Source organism: Hylobates moloch, unplaced genomic scaffold (assembly GCF_009828535.3).
Source record: "Hylobates moloch isolate HMO894 unplaced genomic scaffold, HMol_V3 SCAFFOLD_12, whole genome shotgun sequence".
Lineage (NCBI taxonomy): Eukaryota > Metazoa > Chordata > Mammalia > Primates > Hylobatidae > Hylobates > Hylobates moloch.
In genome coordinates, this window is record NW_026652287.1 from 29,063,504 (window position 1) to 29,089,346 (window position 25,843).

The following is a 25,843-nucleotide window of genomic DNA, read 5'->3' on the forward strand; positions in this document are numbered from 1 at the left end:
GAGGCTGTAACTACCGGCAGCCAGAGAGCACTGGGGCCTGTTTGGAGGCTACTTATTATACTTTAGTTGCAAGGGAAGCTGGAAAAGGATTTACATGGCATTTTCAGCTTCTCTCCTGGGAGGCTCAGAATCATAAGGTGGGGGTTTTCCTCATATAAGAATGGCATTCAGATACTGCACAGTGAAAAAGAATGATGTGTCCTCTACATATTTGAATATACAAACAGATCAGTGCAACCAGTCAGGCATGGTGGCTCAACGCCTGTAATCCCAGCATTTTGGGAGGCTGAAGTGGGTGGATCACTTGAGGTCGGGAGTTCAAGACCAGCCTGGTCAACGTGGTGAAACCCCCATCTCTACTAAAAATACAAGAATTAGCCAGGCGTGGTGGTGTGCACCTGTAATTCCAGCTACTGGGGAGGCTGAGGCGGGAGAATCTCTTGAATCTGGGAGGTGGAGGTTGCGGTGAGTGGTGATTGCGCCACTGTACTCCAGCCTGGGCAACAGAGCAAGACTCCACTTCAAAAAAATGACAAAAAAAAAGAGAAAAAAAATCAGTGCAACCAAATAAAGAATCCAAAAATAGATTGTTTCAATTTAAGATAAGGCAAAAGTGATATTTCAGTTCAGAGGGGAAAGGATAGTTAATATCATAAATGATACTAGCCTTGACTGGTTATCCATCTCAAGCAAAATAAAGTTAAACTCCTATCTTGCACCATATAAAAAATAAATTCTTGCTTATAAGAAATTAAGAGAGCCTGTGAGTATACAAGGCAGGGATGGGAGAGACCTTTTTAACCAAGAATGGGCATCTAGACAATTTAACAGAAAGCCTAGGGTGTTTCCCACGCCTTTCCCTCCTGGACAGGCTCTGAGCTCCAATTTTTGTCTGTCTAGCACTAGCAAGCACCGTGAAGCCTCTGAGCTTTGCTGAGCTTCTCAGCATGGTGCCTTCTAAGAATATTGGTTTTGAGTGGCATAAGAATCAGTAAACACTTTAAGGGGGAAAGGCAACAGGAGAAGGTAGGGTTCACTTCTCAAAGCTTCCCTTCTCTCTGGAATCTTGCCTCTTGAAATCCTGGTTGCTGGCTATCTATCTGATGTCTTTAAATAGTTTCTCAGGTATCTCCTTCAGCTTCTCTAGTGATTCTGGGGGGAGGGCCGTTCTACTTGAAATTGTCTGTCATAGTTGAATGTAGGCGTAGGTGTAGATTTGCATAGTAGATGTTGAAGTCCTTGGTCCCATTGTCATGTTTCCAAAACACCAGATTTCAGCTAAGATGTTAAGCAACCATAATTATTTTCTCATATTATCCTTTTGGTTGTTTCTCATCAAGCAATTTATATGATATTCAATATTTCCAAACTATGGAACTTGTATTATTTTTGGCTATAGAGCAATAAGTGTGTTTCTAAGTATTAGATGTAATTACAACTATATTTACATTATGTTCTCTTTTTGACAAGTTTTAACTGCAATTCTGAGTTACTTGTGATCTTTTCCCTAGACTCTGTTACTCCAGCTCACACCGTATTACCCTCCTTGAGAACTGACTTTGAATTTATAAAATGGTTACTTGCATCTGCTAATAAAAACCTCTGGGTACTCTGACTCTCTTACATACAATCAGAAAGTTTCAACCTGTCATAAATTAAATTCATCCATAGTCTTGTAGCTTACATTTCATTTCCTTAATAGGAAATAAACATCTCCCTAGAGTCTGCCTTACAAAAACAGATCAATTTAAAAATATGTATCCAGTTATCCCCTGTCAATTTTGGATCCTAGCAGAGCACAAGAAGAACTGAATTTCAAACAGGGATTTGTTAAATTTAAAAATTTGGTAAATAAATTCAGTATTTTGAGTGATCAAATCAGCCATGCTGATAATAATTTATATTAAGGACTTACTGGAGTTTTAGCACTGGAAGGAATCTTAGAAATTATGGAATTCCACAATTCCCGTTTTTGGTTTTAAATTATAAAACTAATAGATTTTCATGATTAAAAATTAATTGGCACAGAAAAATATAAGTTCAAAGGTAAACGTGGCTGGGCACGGTGGCTCACACCTGTAATCCCAGCACTTTGGGAGGCTGAGGCGGGTCACCTGAGGTCAGGAGTTTGAGACTGGCCTGGCCAACGTGATGAAACCCCGTCTCTACTAAAAAAATAAAAATAAAAAAATTTGCTGGCCATGGTGGCGGGTGCCTGTAATCCCAGCTGCCCGGGAGGCTGAGGCAGGAGAATTGCTTGAACCCAGGAGGCGGAGGTTGCAGTGAGCTGAGATTGTACCATTGCACTCCAGCCTAAGCTACAGAGTGAGACTCCATCTCAAAAAAAAACGAAAAAACAAAGGTAAACATTCCAGGCTTCCCCTACTCTACTGTTCTTAATCTCTAGAGGTTTCCTCTGATAAAGTTTTTTTATGCGTGCTTCCAGAAATTTTGTAGTGTGTGTGTATATGTGTGTGTGTGTACATATATGTATGTGTAATAAAATTAGAAATCTTAAATAGATTAAATAGAACAATCCACACTAGGTTATTTCATTTAATAGATCTTAAATGTCTTATTCCTTTTTATCTACCCTCCTATTTGATAGGCCTTTGGATGGTCTACGGTTTGTTGCTATTATAATCAAGGAATGTTTTTGCACAACTTTTTATATTTGTGCGAGTTTATCTGGAGAATAAATTGTTAGTTTTGGAACAGTTAGGTGAAAGAGTATGTGCATTCAAATTTTCCATGGGTATTTACTAATTTTCCTACAAAAAAGGCTATATCAATTTATGCTCCCATCTCAAGCCTTCTCCACCTTTTTTTTAAAGCTTAGAAAATTTGAGTTCCAGAGAAATTAAATGCTGTCCGAGAGTTAGGTAATGGCAGAGCAAACAAACTCATGTTTTTAAAATATCCTACATTGTTCTAGCTACTGCATACCTCTTAACCACTACTTGAACAGTTTGAGAGGTTTTTTTCTTTTACATGAAATTTATTTAAACAAAATGTTTGTTGTAGAACATTTGGAAATTAAAGGAAAAAGTCAACTGGGCACGGTGGCTCATGCCTGTAATCCTGGCACTTTGGGAGGCTGAGGCAGGTGGATCACTTTGGGAGGCCAAGGTGGGTGGATCACTTGAGGTCAGGAGTTCGAGACCAGTCTGGCCAACATGGTGAAACCCCATCTCTACTAAAATACAAAAATTAGCTGGGCATGGTGGCAGGTGCCTGTAATCCCAGCTACTTGGGAGACTGAGGCAGGAGAATCCCTTGAACAATGAGCTGAGATCACGCCACTGTACTCCAGCCTGGGCGACAGAGTGAGACTCCCTCTCAAAAAAAAAAAAAAAAAATCAAGGAAAAAAATTAAAATAACCCATATGCTGTAATCAGATATATCACTATTAGCATCTTGATGTCTTTATTAATATTTAACACATTTTAAGTTAAAAATGGGATCACACAATAATACTGTTTTATAACTGTCTTTTTCACTTACCAATATGATAAACATTTGCCACAAGATATCCAATTTATTATTGTTAGAACTTTAGTTTGTTAGCAGTTTTAAAACCATTGTAAATATTGCTGCAATGAAAATCCTTAGAGGTAAATCCTTATAGACAAATAGAATAACTTCCTAAAATTGGAATGCTTGGTAAAAATACATGATTTGTTTTACAAAGCTTTGGCTATACACTGACAGATTGCCCCTAGGAAAGTCGTACAGACTTGCATTCTCATCAATTTACATTTTAAGCATAAGAATTTTTTTTTTTTTTTTTGAGACAGGGTCTCACTCTGTTGCCCACGCTGGAGTGCAGTGGCATAATCTTGGCTCACTGCAGCCTCTACCTCCTGGGTTCAAGCAGTTTTTCCATCTTAGCCTCCTGAGTAGCCGGGACTAAAGGCATGCACCACCAGGCCTGGCTAATTTTTGTATTCTTTGGTAGACATGGGGTTTCGCCTTGTTAGCCAGGCTATAAGAAGCTTTTTAAAAAAGAAAAAATACAACTTGGGGCTGTCAGGGGTAAAATTACTAAAATGATACTAAAATGATTGTGGGGTGGGGGTGAGGTGGGATTTGAATATAGAAGTTTCTAAGCCTTAAAATATTGTAAGAAATTCCTGAAAAAGGTCAGAGGCATTTGTGACCAGGTAATAGATTTTCTTGTAACTTTTAGTTATAAAGAGCTACGGTAAATACAGTGATATTACTGAGGCTGCTTCATCGCAAAATATGAATTCAGACATTTGCACCAGAAATAATATTAACAACAATAATAGGAATAGCAAACATTTATTGAGGACTTTGTGTAGACCTTGCAGATTCTAAAATGTATATTAGGCCGGGTGCAGTGGCTGACGCCTGTAATCTCAGCACTTTGGGAGGCCGAGGCGGGCGGATCACGAGGTCAGGAGTTCGAGAGCAGCCTGACCAACATGGTGAAACCCCATCTCTACTAAAAATACAAAAATTAGCCAGGTGTGCCAGGTGTGGTGGCATGTGCCTGTAATCCCAGCTACTCAGGAGGCTGAGGCAGGAGAGTTACTTGAACCCAGGAGGCGGAGGTTGCAGTGAGCCAGGATCATGCCACTGTACTCCTGCCTGGGCAACAGAGCGAGACTGTCTCAAAAAATAAAAAAAAAAGTAAAATGTATATTAAACAGTGATAGCTTGATTGAGAAATCTGTTGGGAAGGATATTTCTTAATGAGAAGTCTACCTTCACAGTGTTAAAAGAAAAAAAATTAAAAGACAAAGGCTTATGAGGTGCTTATTATACAAGGCCTCATTTTCAATTCTGTTTCAGTCTTACTGATCATGGGAAGAGAAAGTCAGTTTGGTACACGTCTAAGTACACGTTCATCTTTCCCTTTCTAATGAAAAGAACTGTGTCTAACTAGAATTTAATTACATTGTTTTCTTTTTAATGCATTTATTTATTTATTTATTTAGAGACAGGGCCTCACTGTGTCACCCAGGCTGGAGCCCAGTGGTTCCATCATAACTCACTGCAGCCTGGGCACCCCTGGGCTCAAGCAGTCCTCCCTCTTTGGCCTCCCGAAGTATTGGGATTACAGGTGTGAGCCATAACTCTTGGCCTTAATGCATTTATTTTTACAGCTACTGTCTATTTGTGCCATATAGGTGTTTTTTCCCTCCACTTAACAGTAATAATGAAATATTTCTAGTAATTTTTTTTTTTTTTGAGACCGAGTCTCGCTCTGTTGCCCAGGCTGGAGTACAGTGGCACGATCTTGGCTCACTCCAACTTCTGCCTCTCAGGTTCAAGCAATTCTCCTGCCTCAGCCTCCCAAGTAGCTGGGACTACAGGCATGTGCCACCACACCTGGCAATTTTTTTTTTGTATTTTTGCAGCGAATTGGTCTGAGCTTGGATCTTCAATCTGTATACTATGCTGTCTCCCATATTTAGCGGTGTTTTATTCACATTGCTATTATTATGGTCTATAACTACTTTTCTTCTTTTTTCACTTAAACATTTTCCTCTTGCTATATAGTTCTTGGATTTTTAAAAATAATCAACTTTATTTTTATATAATTTACATTAAATAAAATGCACCCATTTAAAGTGTTCAGTTGATAAACTTTGATGAATATCTACACCTGTGTAACCACGACTATCATTAGGGTATAGAACATTTCCATCATTCCAAAGAGTTTCCTTGTGCTCCTTTCCATTTATAGTATTTCCTCCCCAAACCTTCTCCAGCTAACAAATGAGCTGCCTTCTGTCATCATTCTAATTTTGTTTACTTTCTCTTTGACCTGTGAGTTATTTTTATATGTGTTATTATGTAATTTAATGTCACTCTCTATTCCTAGTAGTAGTCCTTATTCTGCAGTCTGCTTTTTTTCTGAATAATAATATAGGCCCTCTAGTTTACTTTTAAATAGTGTTTGCATGGTATATCTTTTTCCAACCTTTTATTTTTATTTTGTCTATCTCTTTATATTTAGAGTAGATTTCTTTTAGGCAGCATGTAGTGGAGTCTTGCTTTTTAAGTCTTATCTCCTAATCTCTCCCTTGATTATTTTCAATGATTCCAATTGATCTCTCCTATTGATTTATTAGTTATGTTTCTTCTTAAAATTTGCATTCATTGCTATAGGGTTTACAGTGTGTACCCCCCTTTTTTTTTTCCCCGAGATGGAGTCTCGCTCTGTCACCCAGGCTGGAGTGCAGTGGTGCCATCTTGGGTCACTGCAACCTCCGCCTCCTGGGTTCAAGCAATTCTCCTGCCTCAGCCTCCCAAGTAGCTGGGATTACAGGTGCGCACCACCACACCCAGCTAATTTTTGTATTTTTAGCAGAGACGGGGTTTCACCATGTTGGCCAGGCTTGTCTCGAACTTCTGACCTTGTGATCTGCCTGCCTCGACCTCCCAAAGTGCTGGGATTACAGACGTGAGCTACAGCACCTGGCCCCTGAAGAACTTCTTTTAACATTTCTTATTGCACAGGCCTTCTGGAAGTCAATTTACTCAGTTTTGTTTGTCTGAAAAAGTCTTCAGTTTTCCTGAATTATGTATCAGACATTTCACCTGATATGTAATTCTGGGTTGACCATTTTTTTTCCCCCAGCTGGTACTTTAAAGAATTCACTTGGCTGGGTGCAGTGGCTCACACCTGTAATCTCAACACTTTGGAGACTGAGGTGGGAGGATTGCTTGAAGCCAAGAGTTTGAGACTAGACTGGGCAACAAAGCGAGACCCTGTCTCTACAAAAAAAAAAAGAAAAAAAGAAAAAAAAAAGATTACCTACAAAGAATTCACTCAATTATCTTTTTTGTTTCTCTGTGTGATGTGTCTAAGTGTTTTATTATTTTTTTTCTTTTTATCTTTTTTTTTTTTTTGTATTTGTGCTGCTTGGGTTTATCTGACTTTCTTGGATTTGAGGTTTGATGTCTTTCATTATTTTTGAACATTCAAGCCATTCCCCTCCCTGCCCAGCTATGTCTTCTGCCTCATTCCCTCTTTTCTACTTCCAGTACTTCAATTATATCTATTTGGAGTAGATGAAGTTGTTCTCATAGTTCTTGGGAGTTTGGAGGCTTTTTCCTCTCTCTTTCTTTTCCTCTTTGCATTTTAGTTGGGATTTCTGTTGTCCCATCTTCACGTTTTCTGATTCTTCTGCTGTGTTTAGATTTCTAGAAAGCCTGATGAAGGAATTCATCTCTGATACCATGTTTTTTCTTTGTAATGTTTTCATTTGAGTCTTTCTCATAGTTTTCATCTCTTTGCTGAAACTTTACATCTATTTATGCATGTTTTACATATTTTCTACTAGCTTTTTTTTTTTTTTTTTTTTTTGAGATGGAGTTTTGCTCTTGTTGCCCAGGCTGGAGTGCAATGGTGCGATCTTGGCTCACTACAGCCTCCACCTCCTGGGTTCAAGCAATTCTCCTGCCTCAACCTCCGAAGTAGCTGGGATTACAGGCATGCGCCACCTCCTCACCCAGCTAATTTTGTATTTTTAGTAGAGGTGGGTTTCACCATGTTGGCCAGGCTGGTCTCAAACTCCTGGGATTATAGGTGTGAGCCACCATGCCCAGCCCTCCACTAGCTTTTTTTAACCTATTATTCATAGCTATTTAAAACTTATCTGAAGTTTCCATTATTTGACTCATCTCTGAGTGTGGTTCTGTTTATATATCTATTGATAAAGGACTGGTAGTGAGTAAAATAGGAATGACCTTTGATCACAGGGGAATAGGAGAAGGTAGAATCTGCAAGGGCCAGTAATCTATCTTGAGCCTCCTACATGGCTGGCGAGGCGTCTATTAATAAAAGCCTTCTAGTGTCTATTCTGCCATCTTTCAGAATTTTTTTTTTAAATAGCATGAGATTGTGGTTTAAATTACTCTTTTCTAAATTGCCACCTATTTATTACATTACTGCTTATTGCATAGGTGTTTCCCACCCACCAATTTTATAGTGTCTGCATGACCTAGGGTCTTATCTTTATACTATGGTGGCATCATACTGTATGTGTTCTGGAGTAAGACTGACCCACGTTTAGATCCTGGCTCTCCACTTCCCAGCTAACTGACTTTGGATGTCCTGTTTATCCTGTCTGCACTTGTGTTTCTTCATTCATAAAGTAGGGTGGTAATCCTAGCTATCATAGGATTGTCAAGACAATTCCATGCAAAGGGTTAACACTTTTTAAAAAGGTACTGCATCATTATATTGTTGTCAGGTGATCTTGATGAAAAATTGCTATATAATGTGATCTGTTTTTCCACAAGTGAAAGCAATAAACATAACCAAAGAAAAGCTACATTTGGCATGGAAATGAGTTGTATCAAGAAAAACCTCATAGAACTAGGTTGTTACCATTTTTTTTTTTTCTGAGCTCTTGCAAGCATAGCTATGACATTGTCGGAGGGTGTATGTTTTTCCATTAGCTCAGTGGAATTTAATTCATGGAGGTGAGTGGAGTGTTGTATGAGCCTGCACAATATAAGACTAAAAAAATTCCCTGAACTCTCCCAGGTTCTTGGATCCAGACTTCCTTGCCTCTCAGCTGCCACCTGCTTTCAGTCCAGGGCCTTTGTTCCTCCTGTCCTAACTTCATCTTCATACCTTCTTTCATTCTTGCTTCTGATCACAGTCATAGGTCTTTCTTGGCTTGTTCTGCTCTTAAAGACATTGAGTTCCTTTTCTGGATTTGTTTTCTTTTTCACACTATCAGCAAGTGCCCTTGTATAACGTCCAAAATCATAGGGGACAGAAGTAGCAGCTGGCCGCAGGGACACTGAGAAGGTAGAATGGGAGGCTCGGGGAAAGAGGGGGAGGCCTCTGGCCTGTGCCTACTTGCCTTCTGGTTCTCAGTTCTTCAGCAAAAGCTTTGGAAGAACAGGGGAGACATGCACTGCCTGTAATCCTAAAATGGATGTTTTTTTCTTTTTCAGTCCTAACTTAAACTGGATTGTTTTTCAACTCTGATCTGTCCCCTGGTTGGCATCTCTCACCTTCCAATACCGATAAGAAACAATTTTCAGGAAAGATTTCCACCTGTTCATAGCAAACATAATTGGGAGGAAGATTAGAAGCAGTGGGGGTCAGTGGCTGTGCTAGGATGAAAATTGTGATATTTTATGCATAGTGTTGTCCCCAGGCAAAGAGAAATGAGCCAGAAGACAAATGAGAATGTAGAAAGGTATACCCAATTCCTTCAAAAGCCCCAGAAACCCATTCAGCCTTACATCTGCTCGACTCTGAATGATTTTCTAGAAGAGAGAGACTTTTGGCAAACATCTTCCCTCAGCTTAATGAACTCTGCAATTCCCGGGGCACATATTTCAAAGCCATGGACCTGAGTTGGTCAGCATTAAAGGCCCCGAAATCCTTACCCACCCACCAGTTGAGACAGTATTCTTGTCTTCGCTCCCAGCATCTGAAGTTCTGCCTTGGCTACGTGAACAGCTGCTTTCCCTTTTTCATCTGCATGCTGGGTCAGACGTATGGAGACTTCCTCCGTGACTACTCACATTTCATGACCTCCAAAGTGACTCGCTTGTCAAGCTTATCCAAAGTAGAACAGAATCTCTATGTTGCTGCCAAAAACGGTTATCCTTGGGTTCTGGAGAACCCCAACTGCAGTCTGACGGAGTTTGAGATAATCCAAGCAGCATTTCTGAATGAATCTCAATTTCAGTATTTTTACTTTAGGACTGGAACCACACTGCTGAAGGCTTTAGATGATGAGGAAAAGGGAGAGAGGCTGCCCTTGAGTTTTTCAGTGAATGAAGAGGAAAAATTGAGGATTGGAAAGCTTAAGGCCAAGATTATTAGTAAAGGGCTCCCTGTGAGATTTTATAGTGATCTCCACGAGTTGGGTGAGCTGGTTTTCAAGGACTGGTCAGTTGTGATAGAAAAACTTCATGCAGCCACTTTAATGATTGAAAATATAGGTTGGTAAATATAGAGATAACTAAGTCCATTATCAACATAAAGGTAATGTTTTTATAGGTCTTCCTTGTGAAAGGAATTTTTAAATGATTGCAAATATTCCTTAAGCATTTAAAAATTATTATTGTGTTCTTGTGACATGTATTTTTCCACTTTGAAGATTTTTGCAACTGAAAATAAGAGCAAGTAATGAGTCAGTCATGGAAGATTGTTTAGGGGGTTAAGAAGCTCAGAGAAGACCCAAAATATCTGGCAGTTAAGTGAGTCTACAGCAGTGGTTCTCAACCAGGGCCGATTTTGCTCCTTCAAGGGACATTTGGCCAAGTCTGAAAACATTTATGATTGTCATGATTTGGGGAGAGCTACTGGCATCAGCGATACTGACAAGCATCCTACAGTGCACAGGACAGCCCCCATAATCAGTAATTACCCAAAATTCAGAAATACTGAGCTAAGAGGAAGAGAATCAACTTTTATTAATTTTCTGGTGCTTTGGTTATGCTATTACATTTAATCTTCAAGGTTAACCCTGCTAGGTAGGTATTATAATTCCGATTCTGCACATGAGCAAATGAAAGCTGCTGCGTAGCAGTGAAATGACTTACCAATGTCATATAACTAGTGAGGGACCAATCCAGGATTTGAACTCAGGTCTCTCTGACTCTAAAATCTATGCCTGCTCTTTTTCACCTTTTTTATTAAAGTGTGATTCATGGATTGGCAGCCTCAGCATCACCTAGTAGCTTGTTAGAAAGGTAGAATCTTGAGCTCCATTCCAGGTCAACTGAATTAAAATTTGCAGTTTAACAAGATGACTAGGAGCTTTACATGTGTGTTAAAGTTTGAGAAGCATTGCCTGACATCATATTGCCTCTAAATGAAATGATTACCGTTATTTTTGGAAATAATGTCCTGTGGACATGTACCAGATTAAAAAGGGAAGAGTCTGTCACCTAGACAGACTTCAGGAGGGATCTGTGATGATTACATGAAAAATAGACTACATGAAAATTATGTAAAATTGTATAAAAAATATAATGTTTATATGCCTATGTGTGTCCTGGGGGTAGGAAGATGGCCTGTATCTTTGATCAGATTCTCAAAAGGCTTAATGACCCCAAAAGATTATAAATTACTGATGAAAGGGCCCAATTAACATGGGGATGGAAAATGGTGGCAGGTGGTACATTCTCAAATGCTTTCAGGGACCAGGCACACAATAGTCCTTGTGATGTGATAGGGAGCAGATGGATCTGTACTGAACAGGAGAGTCATTTGAATTCAGTGTGGGTGGTGGTGGTGGTGAAGACAAACCTCTGCAGGCTAGACAAAACTCTGCCTAGAAGCCAAATCATCGGGACCCTGGAAAAAGAACATTGCATCAGTCCCAACTCTTTTGGTTGCAGGTGACTCAAACGGATTTTAACGAAAAGGGAATTTATTAGCTTATATAACTAAAAAGGCCAGGATTAAGTCTGATTCAGCTCAGGCTTCATTTAGTTGCTCAAATCATGTTACCAGGCCCTTGTCTCTGACTACTTCTCAGCCTGGCCCTGCTGTCCTGATGTTAGCTCAGCTCCTTAGCATCTCTATCGTGAAGGAAGAGGAAGATGGGCCATAGCAGCTCCAGGTTCAAGTCCAGCAGAAATGGCTCAAAGCCTTAGCATTCCTACCATTGAGTCTTTCTGGCTCTGATTAGCCTGACCTGGGCCATATGCTTGCATTTGATTCAATCACTGGGTGTCAAGGGAATGTGATGCTCTGATTGGCTAATCCTGGGTCACAGGCCACTTCTGGAGCTGGAAGTGGAGTTAGACTTTTTGGAATAATATGAACTGAGAGTTGGGATGGGTGAATCCCAATGATAATCCAGGGTTGTTACTGAAACTAGAGTAGGGTGGTTGGATGTTGAGCAGCTAAAAAGAACCCACATATTTATGACAGGCTTGGGGTTTTAGAATTTGACAGACAGGTCGTTGGATCTTGTATTTTTCAGCTCCTAGTTATGTGACCTTGAGTGCATTACTTAGTGTTGGTCAACCGCAGTTTTTTCTTCCATAAAATTGGTTAACATTAACCACTTTGAGAGTAATTATGTAAACCACTAAAAACAGCACCAGACACATATCAGGCAGAGTTAATAACTAGTGAGAAGGAATAATAACAAATGGGTTCGATAAGAATATATACATTTGGTTAAAGTCAGAAATGTGGTTAATATTAATATTCTTTTACTAATCTTAATCTGAGCTGCATCTATTGATTAATATTCACTAATGTGTTCAAGAATATAGCCTTTCTGTGTTTTGGGGTTAAGGTCATATTATTTTTCCATAGTGTCCTCCTTAGTCTTTGATTTTGGATATTACTGAAAGGTTAGCTTGTTTTAGACTTTATTCTTGAATGTATATATGTGGTCTAAATGTCTGAATTAGAAGGCATGGAATGGATGGATTATTTAAAAAATAATCCTTTTTGCTTTAGAAGGAAGCCTTAAATTCTTTTCTCTTTTGGATCTTCAATGCTCTTTAATCACCTAGGTAGCTCCAAAATCTCATAGTCCACAGTTAGGGTAGTGATAGGCCATTTGGGCAGCTGGTAGTTATTGTAAGACAATGTAGAACTATCAGTTTACACTCTTGACCCATAGAAGTAATTTTGAGGTCCTTGAAGATCCCTGAGACTATTGGAAGAGGTTCAGGGTTCGTGCAAGAGGACTGTCAGACTGTGAGGTCATCCAGATTCTGTCTAAGATCTTGAAACTGGAAGCTGACCTTGGCCAGCCTGTGGATCCTCCAGGTCTATTCTGGTCCTGTCTGAGCCCTGGGGCAGCCCTGTTAACTATGAAGGTACAATGTGAATATTTTGGGAACTTACCAGGCTAAACTATCTGGTGTTCCTTTTCCTGCATGTGTTGATAGCAGCATTTACTCCTAAACAAACAAACAAACATAGGGAATATGGGTGTCTCCAGAGACAGGGGGGCATTTTGGGAGCCCAGAACACCCTGACTTTTATTAGGCAATGAATTTAGAATTGCAGCAAATTAAAACTGGAAGAAACTTTAGAAATTATCCATTGTCTGGCCCCTCCTCCTTATTTTATCAGAGAGTTTAAAAAGCTTGCCCAATGGCAGAGCTGTAGCCGTACCCATGGTTGTTATCCTTATTAGGGCATTTGTCCTAAAAATATACCCCACTCGCTCAACCTCTGTCATACATAGACACACATACATACCTCACAAGACTGAATTAGATAACTTCCTACTTCGCTAACAGTTTGAAAAAATGACCTGCATTATATAGCAAGCCTAATTTTTTTGCCCTTGTCATTCTGAGGTCATGAGATGACTTGGAATCCTAAGTAGGATTCTATGTACAAATAGCAGAAGAAAGGTTCAATTGTTTTCCTGTAGTTTTCTTTCACTAGTATATTGAATGGGCTGTGAAATATGGAATATTTCACAAATAGAAAGAAGGTGATATAGATACAGAGAGATACCTTCCTGGGCATTTGTAATAACAGGTAGGATCGAAAATGTGAAACTACTAATCTAAGTTATTAAAACTTACCTTTTTCACTATCAAGACTACAAGCACAGCTTTGAACATTTCCATCACGAAGAGTTTACTGAGAAGTGCAAGCAAATGTTTGTTATTTCCAAGGAGTCAGACAGGACCTTTGAAATCTTGGAAAAATTTGCCTTAAAGGATGTGGAACTTGATTTTAACAATGTGGCAGCAGGTTCCAGTTTAGATTCTGTCCCCAGGTAAGATGTCAAGAAATCCTAAGCTCAGGCAGAACAGCCTGACTTTGGTAAACGCAATCCCCCAAACTTGGAATGCCTTTTCTAACTTTCCCCATTCTATGCTCATCCCCTCAAGCAAGAGAGACCCCCTAAAAGCCACCCCGGGGTTAGAATTTTCTTATCAGATATCACTCTGCACTTGCAAAATTTTTCTGCTATTTCACATAGTTTCCTCCAGTGTCCTCAAGAAGATTAGACACTTCCAGAGTGCAGGGAACCACCTTCTTTTTTCTCCCATACATCAAAGGTGGTCTAAGTAATTTTTGAGAATGATGGAGTGACTTCAAAGAGAAGAAATTAGGCCAGGTGTGGTGGCTCACACCTGTAATCCCAGCACTTTGGGAGGCGGAGGCAGGTGGATCACGAGGTCAGGAGATCGAGACCATCCTGGCTAACACGGTGAAACCCCGTCTCTACTAAAAATACACACAAAAAATTAGCCGGACGTGGTGGCAGACGCCTGTAGTCCCAGCTACTTGGGAGGCTGAGGCGAGAGAATGGTGTGAACCCAGGAGGCGGAGCTTGCAGTGAGGCGAGATCGCACTACTGCACTCCAGCCTGGGCAACAGAGTGAGACTCCGTCTCAAAAAAAAAAAAAAAAAAGAAGAAATTAGATTTGGAAATATGAATAACGCATCTGCATAATATTGTGTAATTTACAAAGAGCTTCCACATGTATCATCAGCTCGTTATTAATTACGTTCAGATATTCAGCTAGCACTTATGAAAATGATATGGACCATATTATTTGTGTTTGTTTGTAAAGAATCAGGTTATCTTGAGCTGGGCATGGTGGTGTATGCCTGTAATCCCAGCCAATCAGGTGAGGCGGGAGGATCCCTTGACCTCAAGAGTTTGAGCCCAGCCTGGGTAACATAGTGGGACTCCATCTCTAAAGAAAAAAACAGGTTATCTTACTCAACATATGCACTGCTTCACTGTTTTATCCAGTATCCTCTACAATCAAACCTCCATATCTTTCTCACCCTGGGTGGTGAAATACCGTGTTCACCACCCACAGGCATTAGGAAGCTGAGGCCAGCAGTGAGAGAGCTGGGGTTACCCGTGGTATCCCTCGCAGTCTCATCCTTGGAAGCGGGGAGGTTCTTAGGATAGCTTTATTTTTTCCATTCTCATTTTCCAGCTCTTACCTTGCATCTCATGTGTCCTGTGAGAGATTTGTGCTTTGAAATAAAACTGCAGTGCTGGGATGGCTAAGGGCTGTTCTTCGCCGTTGCTGCCCCAGGTTCAGAACCTACTGGTTTAGTTCACTCAGGGACAGGGCTACCAACATTCTTGTGGTTCTGGGAACCCATGCCAAGAGGAAGACAATTTATTCAGTTAATACAAGATGGTGCTCAGTCAATATTTTCAGACTACAGGAGAAACATGTAGGTCATGTGTTAAGAATGTTAGGTTTAAGTAGACAAATTTATAGAGACACAAAGTTGTTTAGTGCCTATTGGGGGAAGAGGGTAGTGAAAGAAATGGAGAATGATTCTTAGTGGGTGCAGTTTCTTTTTGGGGGTGCTGAAAAATGTTCTGGAATTAGATAGCAGTGATGCTTGTACAACCTTGTGAATATATTGAAAACCATGGAAGGGTACACTTTAAAATGGTGAATTTTTTAGTATGTGAATTATTTCTCACTTAGGTTATAATTTTAAGTGTTTCAGAGTGGATGAGAAATGTAATAAATTTTATTGCAATTGAACAACTCAAATTATTGTGCTCAGTAAAAATATAACAAATAAGCCCTTTTATATTAGATAAATGAAAACATTCAGGGCCTTGTTTGCTTTGCCATTTGGAAACAATGCTGTCTACCTTAAGTTCCTGAAGAGTGTGTGTAGGTCAACAGAAAAGGAAAGTTATTTTCAGGTTTCAAAGCATTGTCTCAATAACCAACTATATAGATCAATAGGATCCTTTTTTTTTCTCATTTAGAAAGGAACCACAGATTACTTTGCAAAATAAAATGTTCTTTTTGTTCTTGAGAATAAATTAAGACCCTACCCCGATTGTGTGGGTGTCTCTTATTGCAGTTTTCCTTCATTTATTTTACCTGTTAGATACAAGAACTGTTCTAGAGATGGGATATGGCAGTGAACAGAAGAGACGTAAATCTCTGCCTCCACAGAGCTTGCATTGTGGAGACAGGCATGATAACTATGTGAAATATGTAGTATTCCTGAGATGCCTTCAAGTGCTGTGGAGGAAAAGGAAACACTGGAAGGAATTAGGCCATCTGGTAGGGTGAGGGAAGCCCTCACTGAGACGGTGACGTTGGGGTAACTACCAGAAATAGGTGAGGGAGCAAGCTATGCACATATGGATTGGAAGAGCATTCCAGACAGAGGTCATAGCAAATGTGGAGGCCCGGAGGCTGGAGAAATAGCAAAGAGGCCAGGCAGCTGGAAGAAAGTCAGAGCTGTAGGGCTGGTGGTAGGGGATGAGGTTGGAGATGCAATGGACAGCGGGGAGGATGTGGATCTTGTTTGGTCTTACAGGTCTTCGTAAGGACTTGGCTTTTACTGTACTACTTTTGAGCAGAGCAATAACCTGCTTACATGACTCCTTTTTTTTTTTTTTTTTTGGATGGGGACAAGGTCTTGCTCTGTCTCTCAGTCCAGAGTGCAGTGGCACGATCCTAGCTCACTGCAGCCTCAAACTCCTGGGCTCAAGGGACCCTCCCACCTCAGACTCCCCAGCAGCTGGAACTACAGGTGCATGCCACCATGCCTGTCTAAATTAAAAAAAATTTTTTTTTTGAGACAAAAGTTATGTTGCCCAGTCTGCTGTCAAACTCCTGGGATCAAGCAGTCCTTCTGTCTTGGCCTCCCAAAGTGCTGGGATGACAGGCATGAGCCACCATGCCTGGCCTCTATGACATATTTTGATAGACTTGCTCACACTGCTTGGTTGAGACTGAAAGAGAGCAAAAGTGGAAGTAGGGCACAAAATCAAACCTGACCATTCAGGTTTGCTGGTGAAATCATTTCAGCAATAAGGCATTGATTCCAAACTCATACTAATGGAGATGTAATTATTTTTTTTTATTATTATTATTATTTGAGACGGAGTCTCGCTCTGTCACCCAGGCTGGAGTGCAGTGGCACAATCTTGGCTCACTGCAAGCTCTGCCTCCCGGGTTTATGCCATTCTCCTGCCTCAGCCTCCCGAGTAGCTGGGACTACAGGCGCCCGCCACCATGTCCAGATAATTTTGTTTTTGTATTTTTAGTAGAGACGGGGTTTCACCATGTTAGCCAGGATGGTCTTGATCTCCTGACCTCGTGATCCACCCGCCTCGGCCTCTCAAAGTGCTGGGATTACAGGCACAAGCCACTGTGCCCAGCCATGGAGATGGAATTCTTATGAAGCAACTTCTAATGACACTGTTTTAGTTTTTTTTTTTTTAAATGAATTTTCAGGCTGATTCTCTTCTTTGCTGAAGCTCAATGTCAGGTTTATTTATTTCATTCACTCACTGAACAAGTTATGGTCAGGTGTTGTGCAAGTCACTAAATATTCAATGGTGAATAAGGTGAGCCTGGAAACTGTCCTCCTCATGGAACTTACATCAGTGAAAAGTCACTAGACACGTATTTATTGAATGATAACTGTGTAAGGCACAAGGCCAGAGTGAATTTCATGGACCTGAGAATACTCTGCATATTCAGAAGATTTTCAGTGAAAAAGAAAGCCACAAAACAAGTTGTGTTATGCTCCTGGCAATTCAAAGAAATCATATTCATGCAGTATTACCAGCTAACACACCCCACCCAGTGGAAGACTCTCAGTGAGTCACTAACAATGATAATAATTTAGTTGATTTCTAATTTGGTGGTCATCAGGATTGAAGGGAATTCTTGGCATATGAGTGCTTCCCTCCCCTCCCCCTTCCTCTCCCCCCTCCCCTCCCCTCTGTCTCCTCCCCTCCCCCTCCCCCTTCCCCCTTCCTTCCGTCCTTCCTTCCTTCCTTCCTTCCTTCCTTCCTCTTTCTCTTCCCTCCCTCCCTCCCTCTCTCTCTCTTTTTCTTTCTTTCTTTCTCCCTTTGTTTCCTTTCTTCTTCTTTCCTTCCTTCCCTCACTCCCTCCCTTCTTATCTTCCTTCCTTCCTCCCTTCCAACAGAGTCTTGCTCTGTTGCCCAGGCTGGAGTACAGTGGCATGATCTTGGCTCACTGCAACCTCCACCTCACAATTCAAGCAATTCTCCTGCCTCTGCCTCCCAAGTAGCTGGGTTTACAGGCACACACCACCACACGCAGCTAATTTTTGTATTTTTAGTAGAGACGGGGTTTCACCATGTTGGCCAGGGTGGTCTCAAACTCCTGACTTCAACTGATCTGCCCACCTCGGCCTCCCAAAGTGCCAGGATGACAGGCATGAGCCACTGCGCCTGGCAGTACTTCAATTTCTGATGCTCTTCCAATATGTTGTTACACCAAGGACCAGCCTGGCGATGGTGGTGGTAACCCAAGGGAGGAGGAGCAAGCCAGATGCTAGGGCAGTGGACTAATGTGGTTGTTTCCCTCCCTAGGCCTTGGGACCTTTGTGTAACCCTGGTTCTTACTGGACAGACCTAGGATTTGTCTAGCTGGAAGGGCCTTCCAAGGTTGCTGTCTCTACTCTTCTAGTTTTACACAGGACAAAGCTAAAGCCCAGAGGGTGAATGACTTCTTTGAAGCCGGCTGAGGCCAAAATTGAAACTAGAACTTGATCTTTTAGAAGGAAAATGTGTGCAGGAAAATTTTCTTTTCCTTCCTTCCTTCCTCTCTCCCTCCTTCCCTGCTTTCCTTCCTTGGTAAATATTCTTTACGTTTTATTACCCTTTTATTTTTCAGAATAAATCCTATTCCAACTTACAAGTCTATTTTGCTCTTGTCTGGAGAAAATGGTTGTGGGAAGTCCACTCTGATTGCCAACTGGGTTAATTACTTCAAAAAGAAACATCCGAGCATGTTGTTGATTTCTCATTTTGTGGGCAGCACCTGTGAAAGCAGCCACATCATGTCTGTGATCCATTACTTCAACACAGAATTACAGTACAGAAACTACGGTAACAGAGTCAGACTTACCATTCATTCAGGACATGTCAGGGCAATTAGAAATGGGTGGTTCTCTCTTCTGCTCGTGTGGGTGTTGTTCCCTTGCTCTGATCTAAACCCTGTATTGCCTCCCACATCTACCCACCTCTTCCCTCACAGAGCTAGGCTTCTTTCCTCCTGCCTGCCTCCTTCCTTCCTGCTTGCCTTCCTTCCTTCCTCCTTCCTCCCTTCCTGCTTGCCTGCCTGCCTTCCTTCCCTCCTTTCTTCCTTCCTCCCTTCCTTCCTTTCTTCCTTCCTGCCCTCCCTCCTTCCTCCCCTCCTTCTTTCCTCCCCTCCTTCCTTCCTTTCTTCTCCCTCCCTCCCTCCTTCCTTCCTCCTTCCTTCCTCCCTCCTTCCCTCCCTCCAGTTTTTACCTCATGGAGTTTTCATGTTATTAGGGGAGGGAGGAGGACAAAGAATTAGCTGTCACTAAATAAGAGACTGTTCGATAATGGTGAGTTCTATGAAGAAACCCAAAGCCGAGAAAGAGGTAGGCAGATGGTGTAGGAACTGTTAGGATTTTCAACAGGGTATTCTGGGGAGTCTCACTGAGGAAGGGACAATTAAATACATCACTGAAAGAGAGGAGGGAGGGAACCAGGCAGGCGTCTTGGGAACAGCACTGTTGGAGGAAGCAAGCGCCAGGCCCTGGGCGGGACATGCCTCTCCACTACTGCTGGCCCTACTCAATTCAATAACCATGTATTGAGCAGGTTCATTCTCTCATTTACTCACTCATGCATTACAGAATATTTATTGGTTGCCTGTTCTGTGCCAGACACTCTTCCCAGTTCTGGGAATAGAGGAGTAAATCAGGCAAATAAGGTCATAGCCCCCATAGATATTATGTCCTAGTTGACAAAGGCAGATAACAAATAGATAGGAAACATGTCAAATAATTATTAGTGCCATGCAGTGTGATGTGATAAGGTGCCAGGGTGGCTATTTGAGCAGTCAGGGACTATGTCTCTGTCTTAGGGCAACTCTAGCTGCCGTATCAACTGAATCTCATTTCAGTGGCTTCTCAAAGGGAAGCTTATTTCTTACTCATATAAACAGTGTAATATGGGGTCCCTAGTTAGGTAACAAGTCACTTTCCTCCATGTGTTGACTCGGAGACACAGGCTTTCTTTCCATATTAAGGCTAGGTCATCCCCTGGGGCCTCAGAGCCCTCCACTTGTGTTAGGGGGAGGGGAAAGAGTGGAAAAGCACATCTGTTCCTCAGAAGTCTCAGACTGGAAGGGATTCATAGCCACCTCCACACCCATTCTTTTGACAAGCACTTGGCCACATCGGGCCCACATGGCCACACTGGGAACTGAGCAGGGATAGAACACTAATCCCGCCCTGTGGAAGGGGGAGCATAGGCTTTTGTGGAACAGGTAGCCATCCTCTCTGCTACTTTCTCTGTGGAGATCTCACGGACACGAAGGTAGGCAGCCATGTGGAAACCAGGAGAAAGAACATTCCAGGCAAAGAAAACAGCTCAGGTCATACAGCTCCTCAGCTGGAAAGCAAGTTGAATGACTTAGAAAGGGAAAGACAGCCAGTGTGGTTGGGCGGCGATGGACTGCAGGAGGGGAAGATGGGGCCACTCTGGGCTTTGCAGGCCATAACGTTAGGTTTGGATTCTATTAAGTGCAGTGGGAGGCCAGTGGAGGGTTTTAAGCAGGGGAATGACATGATTTGATTAATATTTTTAAAAGACCAAAATCAATCTGATGTGTGGAAAATGTGTGTAAGAGGACAAGCATGAGGCAGAGACAGGTGTTAGAGGCTACTGCAATAGTCCAAGCCAGAGATGACAGTGGCTCAGAGAGGACAGTAGCAGTGGAGGTGGAGGGTTTTGGGTGGATTGAGGATTTGCTAATGAATTGAATGTGTGGGTTGGAGGAAAGGGAGGAATTGAGAACTCCTAGCTTTTGGCTTTCGGAAACTACATGGGTGGCGAGGGCTGTTGACTGAGATGGGCCAGCATTGGTGGGGTGGTTTTGAGGGAAAGCAGGTTTTGAGGGAAATGGAGTTCTGCTTTGGGCACGTGACATTTAAGTTGCCAGGTGTGGGCCAACGTGTAATCACAATCATGTGGGACCTGTATTGTGCCTGACTGTGCTAGGAGCAGCTAGGGAGTCTGACCACTTGCGTTCAAACCTTGTCTCACTACTTATTAGCCGTGTGACCCTGGGTGAGTTATTTTAACCCTCTGTGGCTCAGTTTTCCTATTTGTAGAATGTGGATAATAATAATTATTTTTAAAATGTGCCTTACAGGTAGTTGACAAGATTAACTAAGATAAAGTATGAAAGACCAAGGCTCTTAGTAAGCATTGGCATATAGTGAGCATTGATAAATCTTAGCTATTACTATTGTTAGGCACCTGCTGTGTATTTCCATGTTTGTATGTGTCTGACTTTGCTTGCTTTTGGGAATTCATCTCTTGTCATGCAGGGACACGTACCCATGTGTGCCTTTGGGCCCTAAGTGAGTATGTGGGTGCCCAGGGTGAGTTTTGATGGGTGTATCTTATCTCTGTACAAGGGTACAGGGATTTGAGTTTCTTTCTGTGCGTGTGGTGGGTGTCTGTGAGTAAACAGAGGGAAGAACACGTGTGGATGAGGTCTTTATGGTTGCATTTCTCAGGGCATATAAAATGGATAAAGTCAAAATCAGTAGAAGCAGGTGTGACGGTGTCTACACAGCGACTAATCCTATTCTGGCACGTCCCAAAGGTGTTCAGTCTGGCCAGGCTGATGATGTAAACTCCGTGCTACACACTCAATTAAGATTTTATTCCCAAAGTGAATTGTTATTTTAATGAACGTGTGTTTGGATGCAAAGAACTCCTAATAAAAACAGCTGCTGTCTTTCAAAAAAAACCCAGATTTTTAGGCTGACAACATTAGAATAAGCTCAGGAACAGCCTACGAATATTTGACACTTTCTAACCCTGAGAGAACACCCCTCCTCATTAACAAGAGGAAGGGCTGGTCCTGGACTTGGCCCACAGTTCTGGCTCTGTCACTTATTAGCTGTGTGATCTTGGGCAGTTTACTTAAGCTCTCTGTTCCCCAATTTCTCATCTGTAAAATGAGAATGGGGTTCATAGTACTAACCTCATAAGGCTGTGTGAGAATTAAAACATAATACAAAATTAAAAAAAAACTGCGTTAAAAAAACCCAAAAAACATAATACAAAATACGAGTAAGGAATTTAAAGTAGTACATGGCACACAGCTGCTATTATTGTTGTTGTTATTATTTATTATTGTTGTTATTATTCCTTTCTGAGCTAGGGAAAGAAGCAGGGTGTGGGGGCTGCTAGGGGAAACAAGACATTCTTGTTCATTAGCTGAGTAGGGAGAGGAAGAACTGCAAAACAAGAGAGTTTGCAGCTATCGCCTCTGCAGCCTAGAAAGCCTGCAGGTCAGCGGAGAAGGCTGGCCCCAGAGTCATTTATTGTGGCTGCCTTTGCTGAGACCTGGTTTCACCTGGGTGAGGTGGATGTGGGCAGAGGAGGAAGAGCTGCTGCTGCGAACACAGTCAGCCTGAGAGGCCAGGTGCTCGGAGCGGATTCAGCCTCTTTGCAGAGAGCACTTTTCTGTAGCCCGCCTCAGCTGTCTGAAGCTGCAGATCCTGCGTGGGCTGTGAGCCAGGGACCCTTTCTATCTAGGGCACCTAATCACACCCAATGACACTCATATTTCTGCTCTTCTGTCCTCAATCCCTGCTTGCCAGGATAAAGGGATCTTGTAGACGGGAACTGCCTGTATCCAGCTCTACTGACTCCTACACCCTTTGCCTGCCTTGCGGGCAACTGGGTGTCACAGAAGACACACTTCACAGAAGGTCAGAGTAGTCACTGACTTTTTTCTTTTGTTTTTCTCTTTTGAGACAGGGTCTTGCTCTGTTATCCAGGCTAGAGTGCAGTGGTGTGATCACGGCTCACTACAGCCTTGACCTCCTGGGCTCAAGTGATCTTCCCACCTCAGCCCTCCTGGTAGCTAGAACCTCAGGAGTGTGCCACCATGCCTGGCTAATTTTTTAACTTTTTGTACAGACAGGGTCTTGCCATGTTGCCCAGGCTGGTCTTGAACTCCTGGGCTCAAGCAATCCTCCAACCTCAGCTTCCCAAAGTGCTGTAATTACAGGCGTGTGCTACCATGCTCAGCATGGTCACTGATTTTCATATTTGCATGTTTCCTCACCATGTGACCCCATGGAATCTGAGGGCAGGTTTGAATAAGTTCCATTTATTGAAGGCTTTCTATGTAGCAGTGCTAAGGGCTTTATCAGCATCTCGTTTAATGCTCTCAATGGTCCACCCATAGAATTATCATCCCACATTGGAAGAATGGGGCTCAGAATGTCAGAGCCACACAGCTAAGCAAGGGCATAGCAGGGAGTGCAAACTCAGGTCTCTGCTGGGATCGAAGCCCCTAGTCCTCATCACTACACTGCCATCCTCCTTGAGCCAGCAAAGGAAAATTTCCCTCCTGTGGTTGCTTTTTATCAGTCTCCTCTCCCAGCATCGGGAAAGTCTCTGCTCAAGTTGGTGATGTGGAATGGACAGAAATCCTTGGCAGAGCTTGCCAAGCTTTTCGCCTTGGACCCTGTTGACTTCCCAGCCTGATCTCTTTCCCTTTGCCCCACAGGTTTGATCTCCTTGGATCACACCAGTCACTTCCATCCCTCCATGCCTTTGCCCATGCAGTTCTCTTCTCCTAAAATGCCCCTTCCCTTGTCTCAGGGCAGTGGAATCCTTCTCATCCTTTATGGCCCTATTCAAAGGTCACCCCCTCCATAAGAGGGGCTGATGGGTACCTCTGTCCCTCAGCCCTAACTTTGACCACGCGGCACAGGACCCCCAGTCCCACTGCATCTTAGTTTACACAAGTGTCTCCCTCCAGGCACTGTGAGCTTGCCTCCCTAGGTCCCTCAGGTGAATTATAAATGATCTTGTGATCTGTCTTATTGCTTGTCTCCCTGTGTAAGTTCCGTGAGTGCAGGGATCATATCTATTTTATTGGCCATTGTCATACCCATTGCCTGACACAGACACAGAAGCTTCTCAATAAACCTATGTTGAATGATGAGAGATAACACTGCTAAAAAGCACATGAGTTTGTCAATCCCTAGGTGGCTGTTTCAACACGTGAGCTGTTACCATTTAAATGAGGCAATTGGCCATTGTCATTTAGTAGAGACAGATTGTTCCTGCCAAAATAAGGAGAAATGTTTAGAATCATTTTCCAATACTAGTAACGCTGACTTTATTGTCAACATTATTTTCAGAAAAAATAATTGTAAGCACCAAAAATGTGGTTTTAAAACCACTCAACATATATATTTTCCTTCATATACAAAGATATAAATCTATAAGCATCAGCCATGAGTATTTTTTTTTTTTTGCTTAGGATTAATTTTTGCTGATTATATTAGTGCTCTATGCTGTGTGATTGTCAGGTGGTATATACTTCCTGAGGTTCATTCACATTCACCTTGTCACTTACACTCTATGCCAACCTTGTGGAAGAGGCAGAGGATCCACACCTCTGTGGGCTCTGACAGGGGCTGCTTCTGAGCCATCTACACTAAGAAATGGGGGCCACACATGGCTTGAAAACAAACCATTAGAAAAAATAGTGTTTTAAAAGCTCCTGATGATCTGTGTGTTCACATTCCCTTCACCTCTCTGGACCTCAGTTTCCTCATCTACAAAATGAAGGGTCTGGACTAGGCTCGATGATTTCCAAGAACCCCTTCTGCTCTAAAATTCTGTCGTTTCAGTTCTGAAATCTCAATGATGTCCATAATTTTAAAGGTTTTTAAATAAGAACTCAAGGGATGAATCATCAAGCTGAATTTCTTTCTCTTCCCTTTCTTGAAAATCATTTTTCATTGTTTGACATAAGCTCAATCTCTATCTTTTCTGACACCTTCACTTTCTTAATGTCTCACATTCACAAAAAAAGTTTCAAGTAACTGATTTTATGATCATTTTGTGTTATAAAAATCTCTTTAAAAGTTAACACAACTCTACTATACTATAAAAAGATGAATATAGAGAAAGTAACTTATTATAAAACAATGTATATTTGAACATGTAAATGCTCAGACTTGAATCAAAGACATAGTGCCTCTGTATAGAAAATCACCATAAAAGCAGTAAGTTTCAGTCTATAAATATAGGTTGACATGGGTGTGTCATATTAAAGGCTCAAACATTGGCCGGACATGGTGGCTCACGTCTGTAATCCCAGCATTTTGGGAGGCCGAGGCAGGCAGGATCATCTGAGGTTGGGAGTTCGAGACCAGCCTGGCTAACATGGTGAAAATCCATCTCTACTAAAAATACAAAAAATTAGCCAGGCTTGGTGGCGTGCGCCTGTAGTACCAGCTACTCAAGAGGCTGAGGCAGGAGAATCGTTTGAACCTGGGAGGCAGAGGTTGCAGTGAGCCAAGATCATGCCACTGTACTCCAGCCTGGGCGACAGAGTGAGACTCCATCTCAAAAACAAAACAAAACAAAAAACAAAAAAAAAAAAAGAAAAGAAAAAAAAGAGACTCAAACATCATAGGCAATATTGCTTTTGGGTGGTGATTTTCTGAAATGGTGACTAAATCTTGGTGTCATTTTAGACAAAACAATGTATAATCTTTCATCAATTTATGTGGTGTTACATTCTAGAAAATTCAATGTGTTTTAAAACCATACAAAAATAGTTTGTGTTTGTATGTAAAATGGAGTTGGTTTCTAGGTTAGGTCATTATCAATTTTTTTCTCCCCCTTACATGATTATCGAAATATCTGAAAGTCAGGTAGACCTGGGGACAAAGCTTCATTGGATGTGACTGTCCTGTGTTGTAGGATGTCTCAAAACCCTGGAACCTCTCCTGTTAAGAACCACTACTCTAAGCAACGTCTTGTTTTTCAACTGTTCATGGTACCTTCCTACGTCCCAGCCTTTGGCTGTGCTGTCTTGATGATATGCCCTTCT

The 25,843-nt window shown here is 41.8% G+C and overlaps 1 protein-coding gene across 1 annotated transcript in view; it reads left to right on the top strand.

Annotated features, from left to right (window-relative positions):
- The first annotated feature begins 9,133 nt into the window (after positions 1-9,133).
- LOC116478029 (putative tetratricopeptide repeat protein 41) overlaps positions 9,134-25,843 on the top strand; it is a 72,624-nt gene continuing 55,914 nt past the window's right edge. The window contains 4 exon segments of the mRNA XM_032168861.2: positions 9,134-9,281; positions 9,284-9,949; positions 13,536-13,716; positions 18,593-18,816. Of these exon segments, the coding sequence (XP_032024752.1) occupies positions 9,134-9,281; positions 9,284-9,949; positions 13,536-13,716; positions 18,593-18,816 (1,219 nt within the window).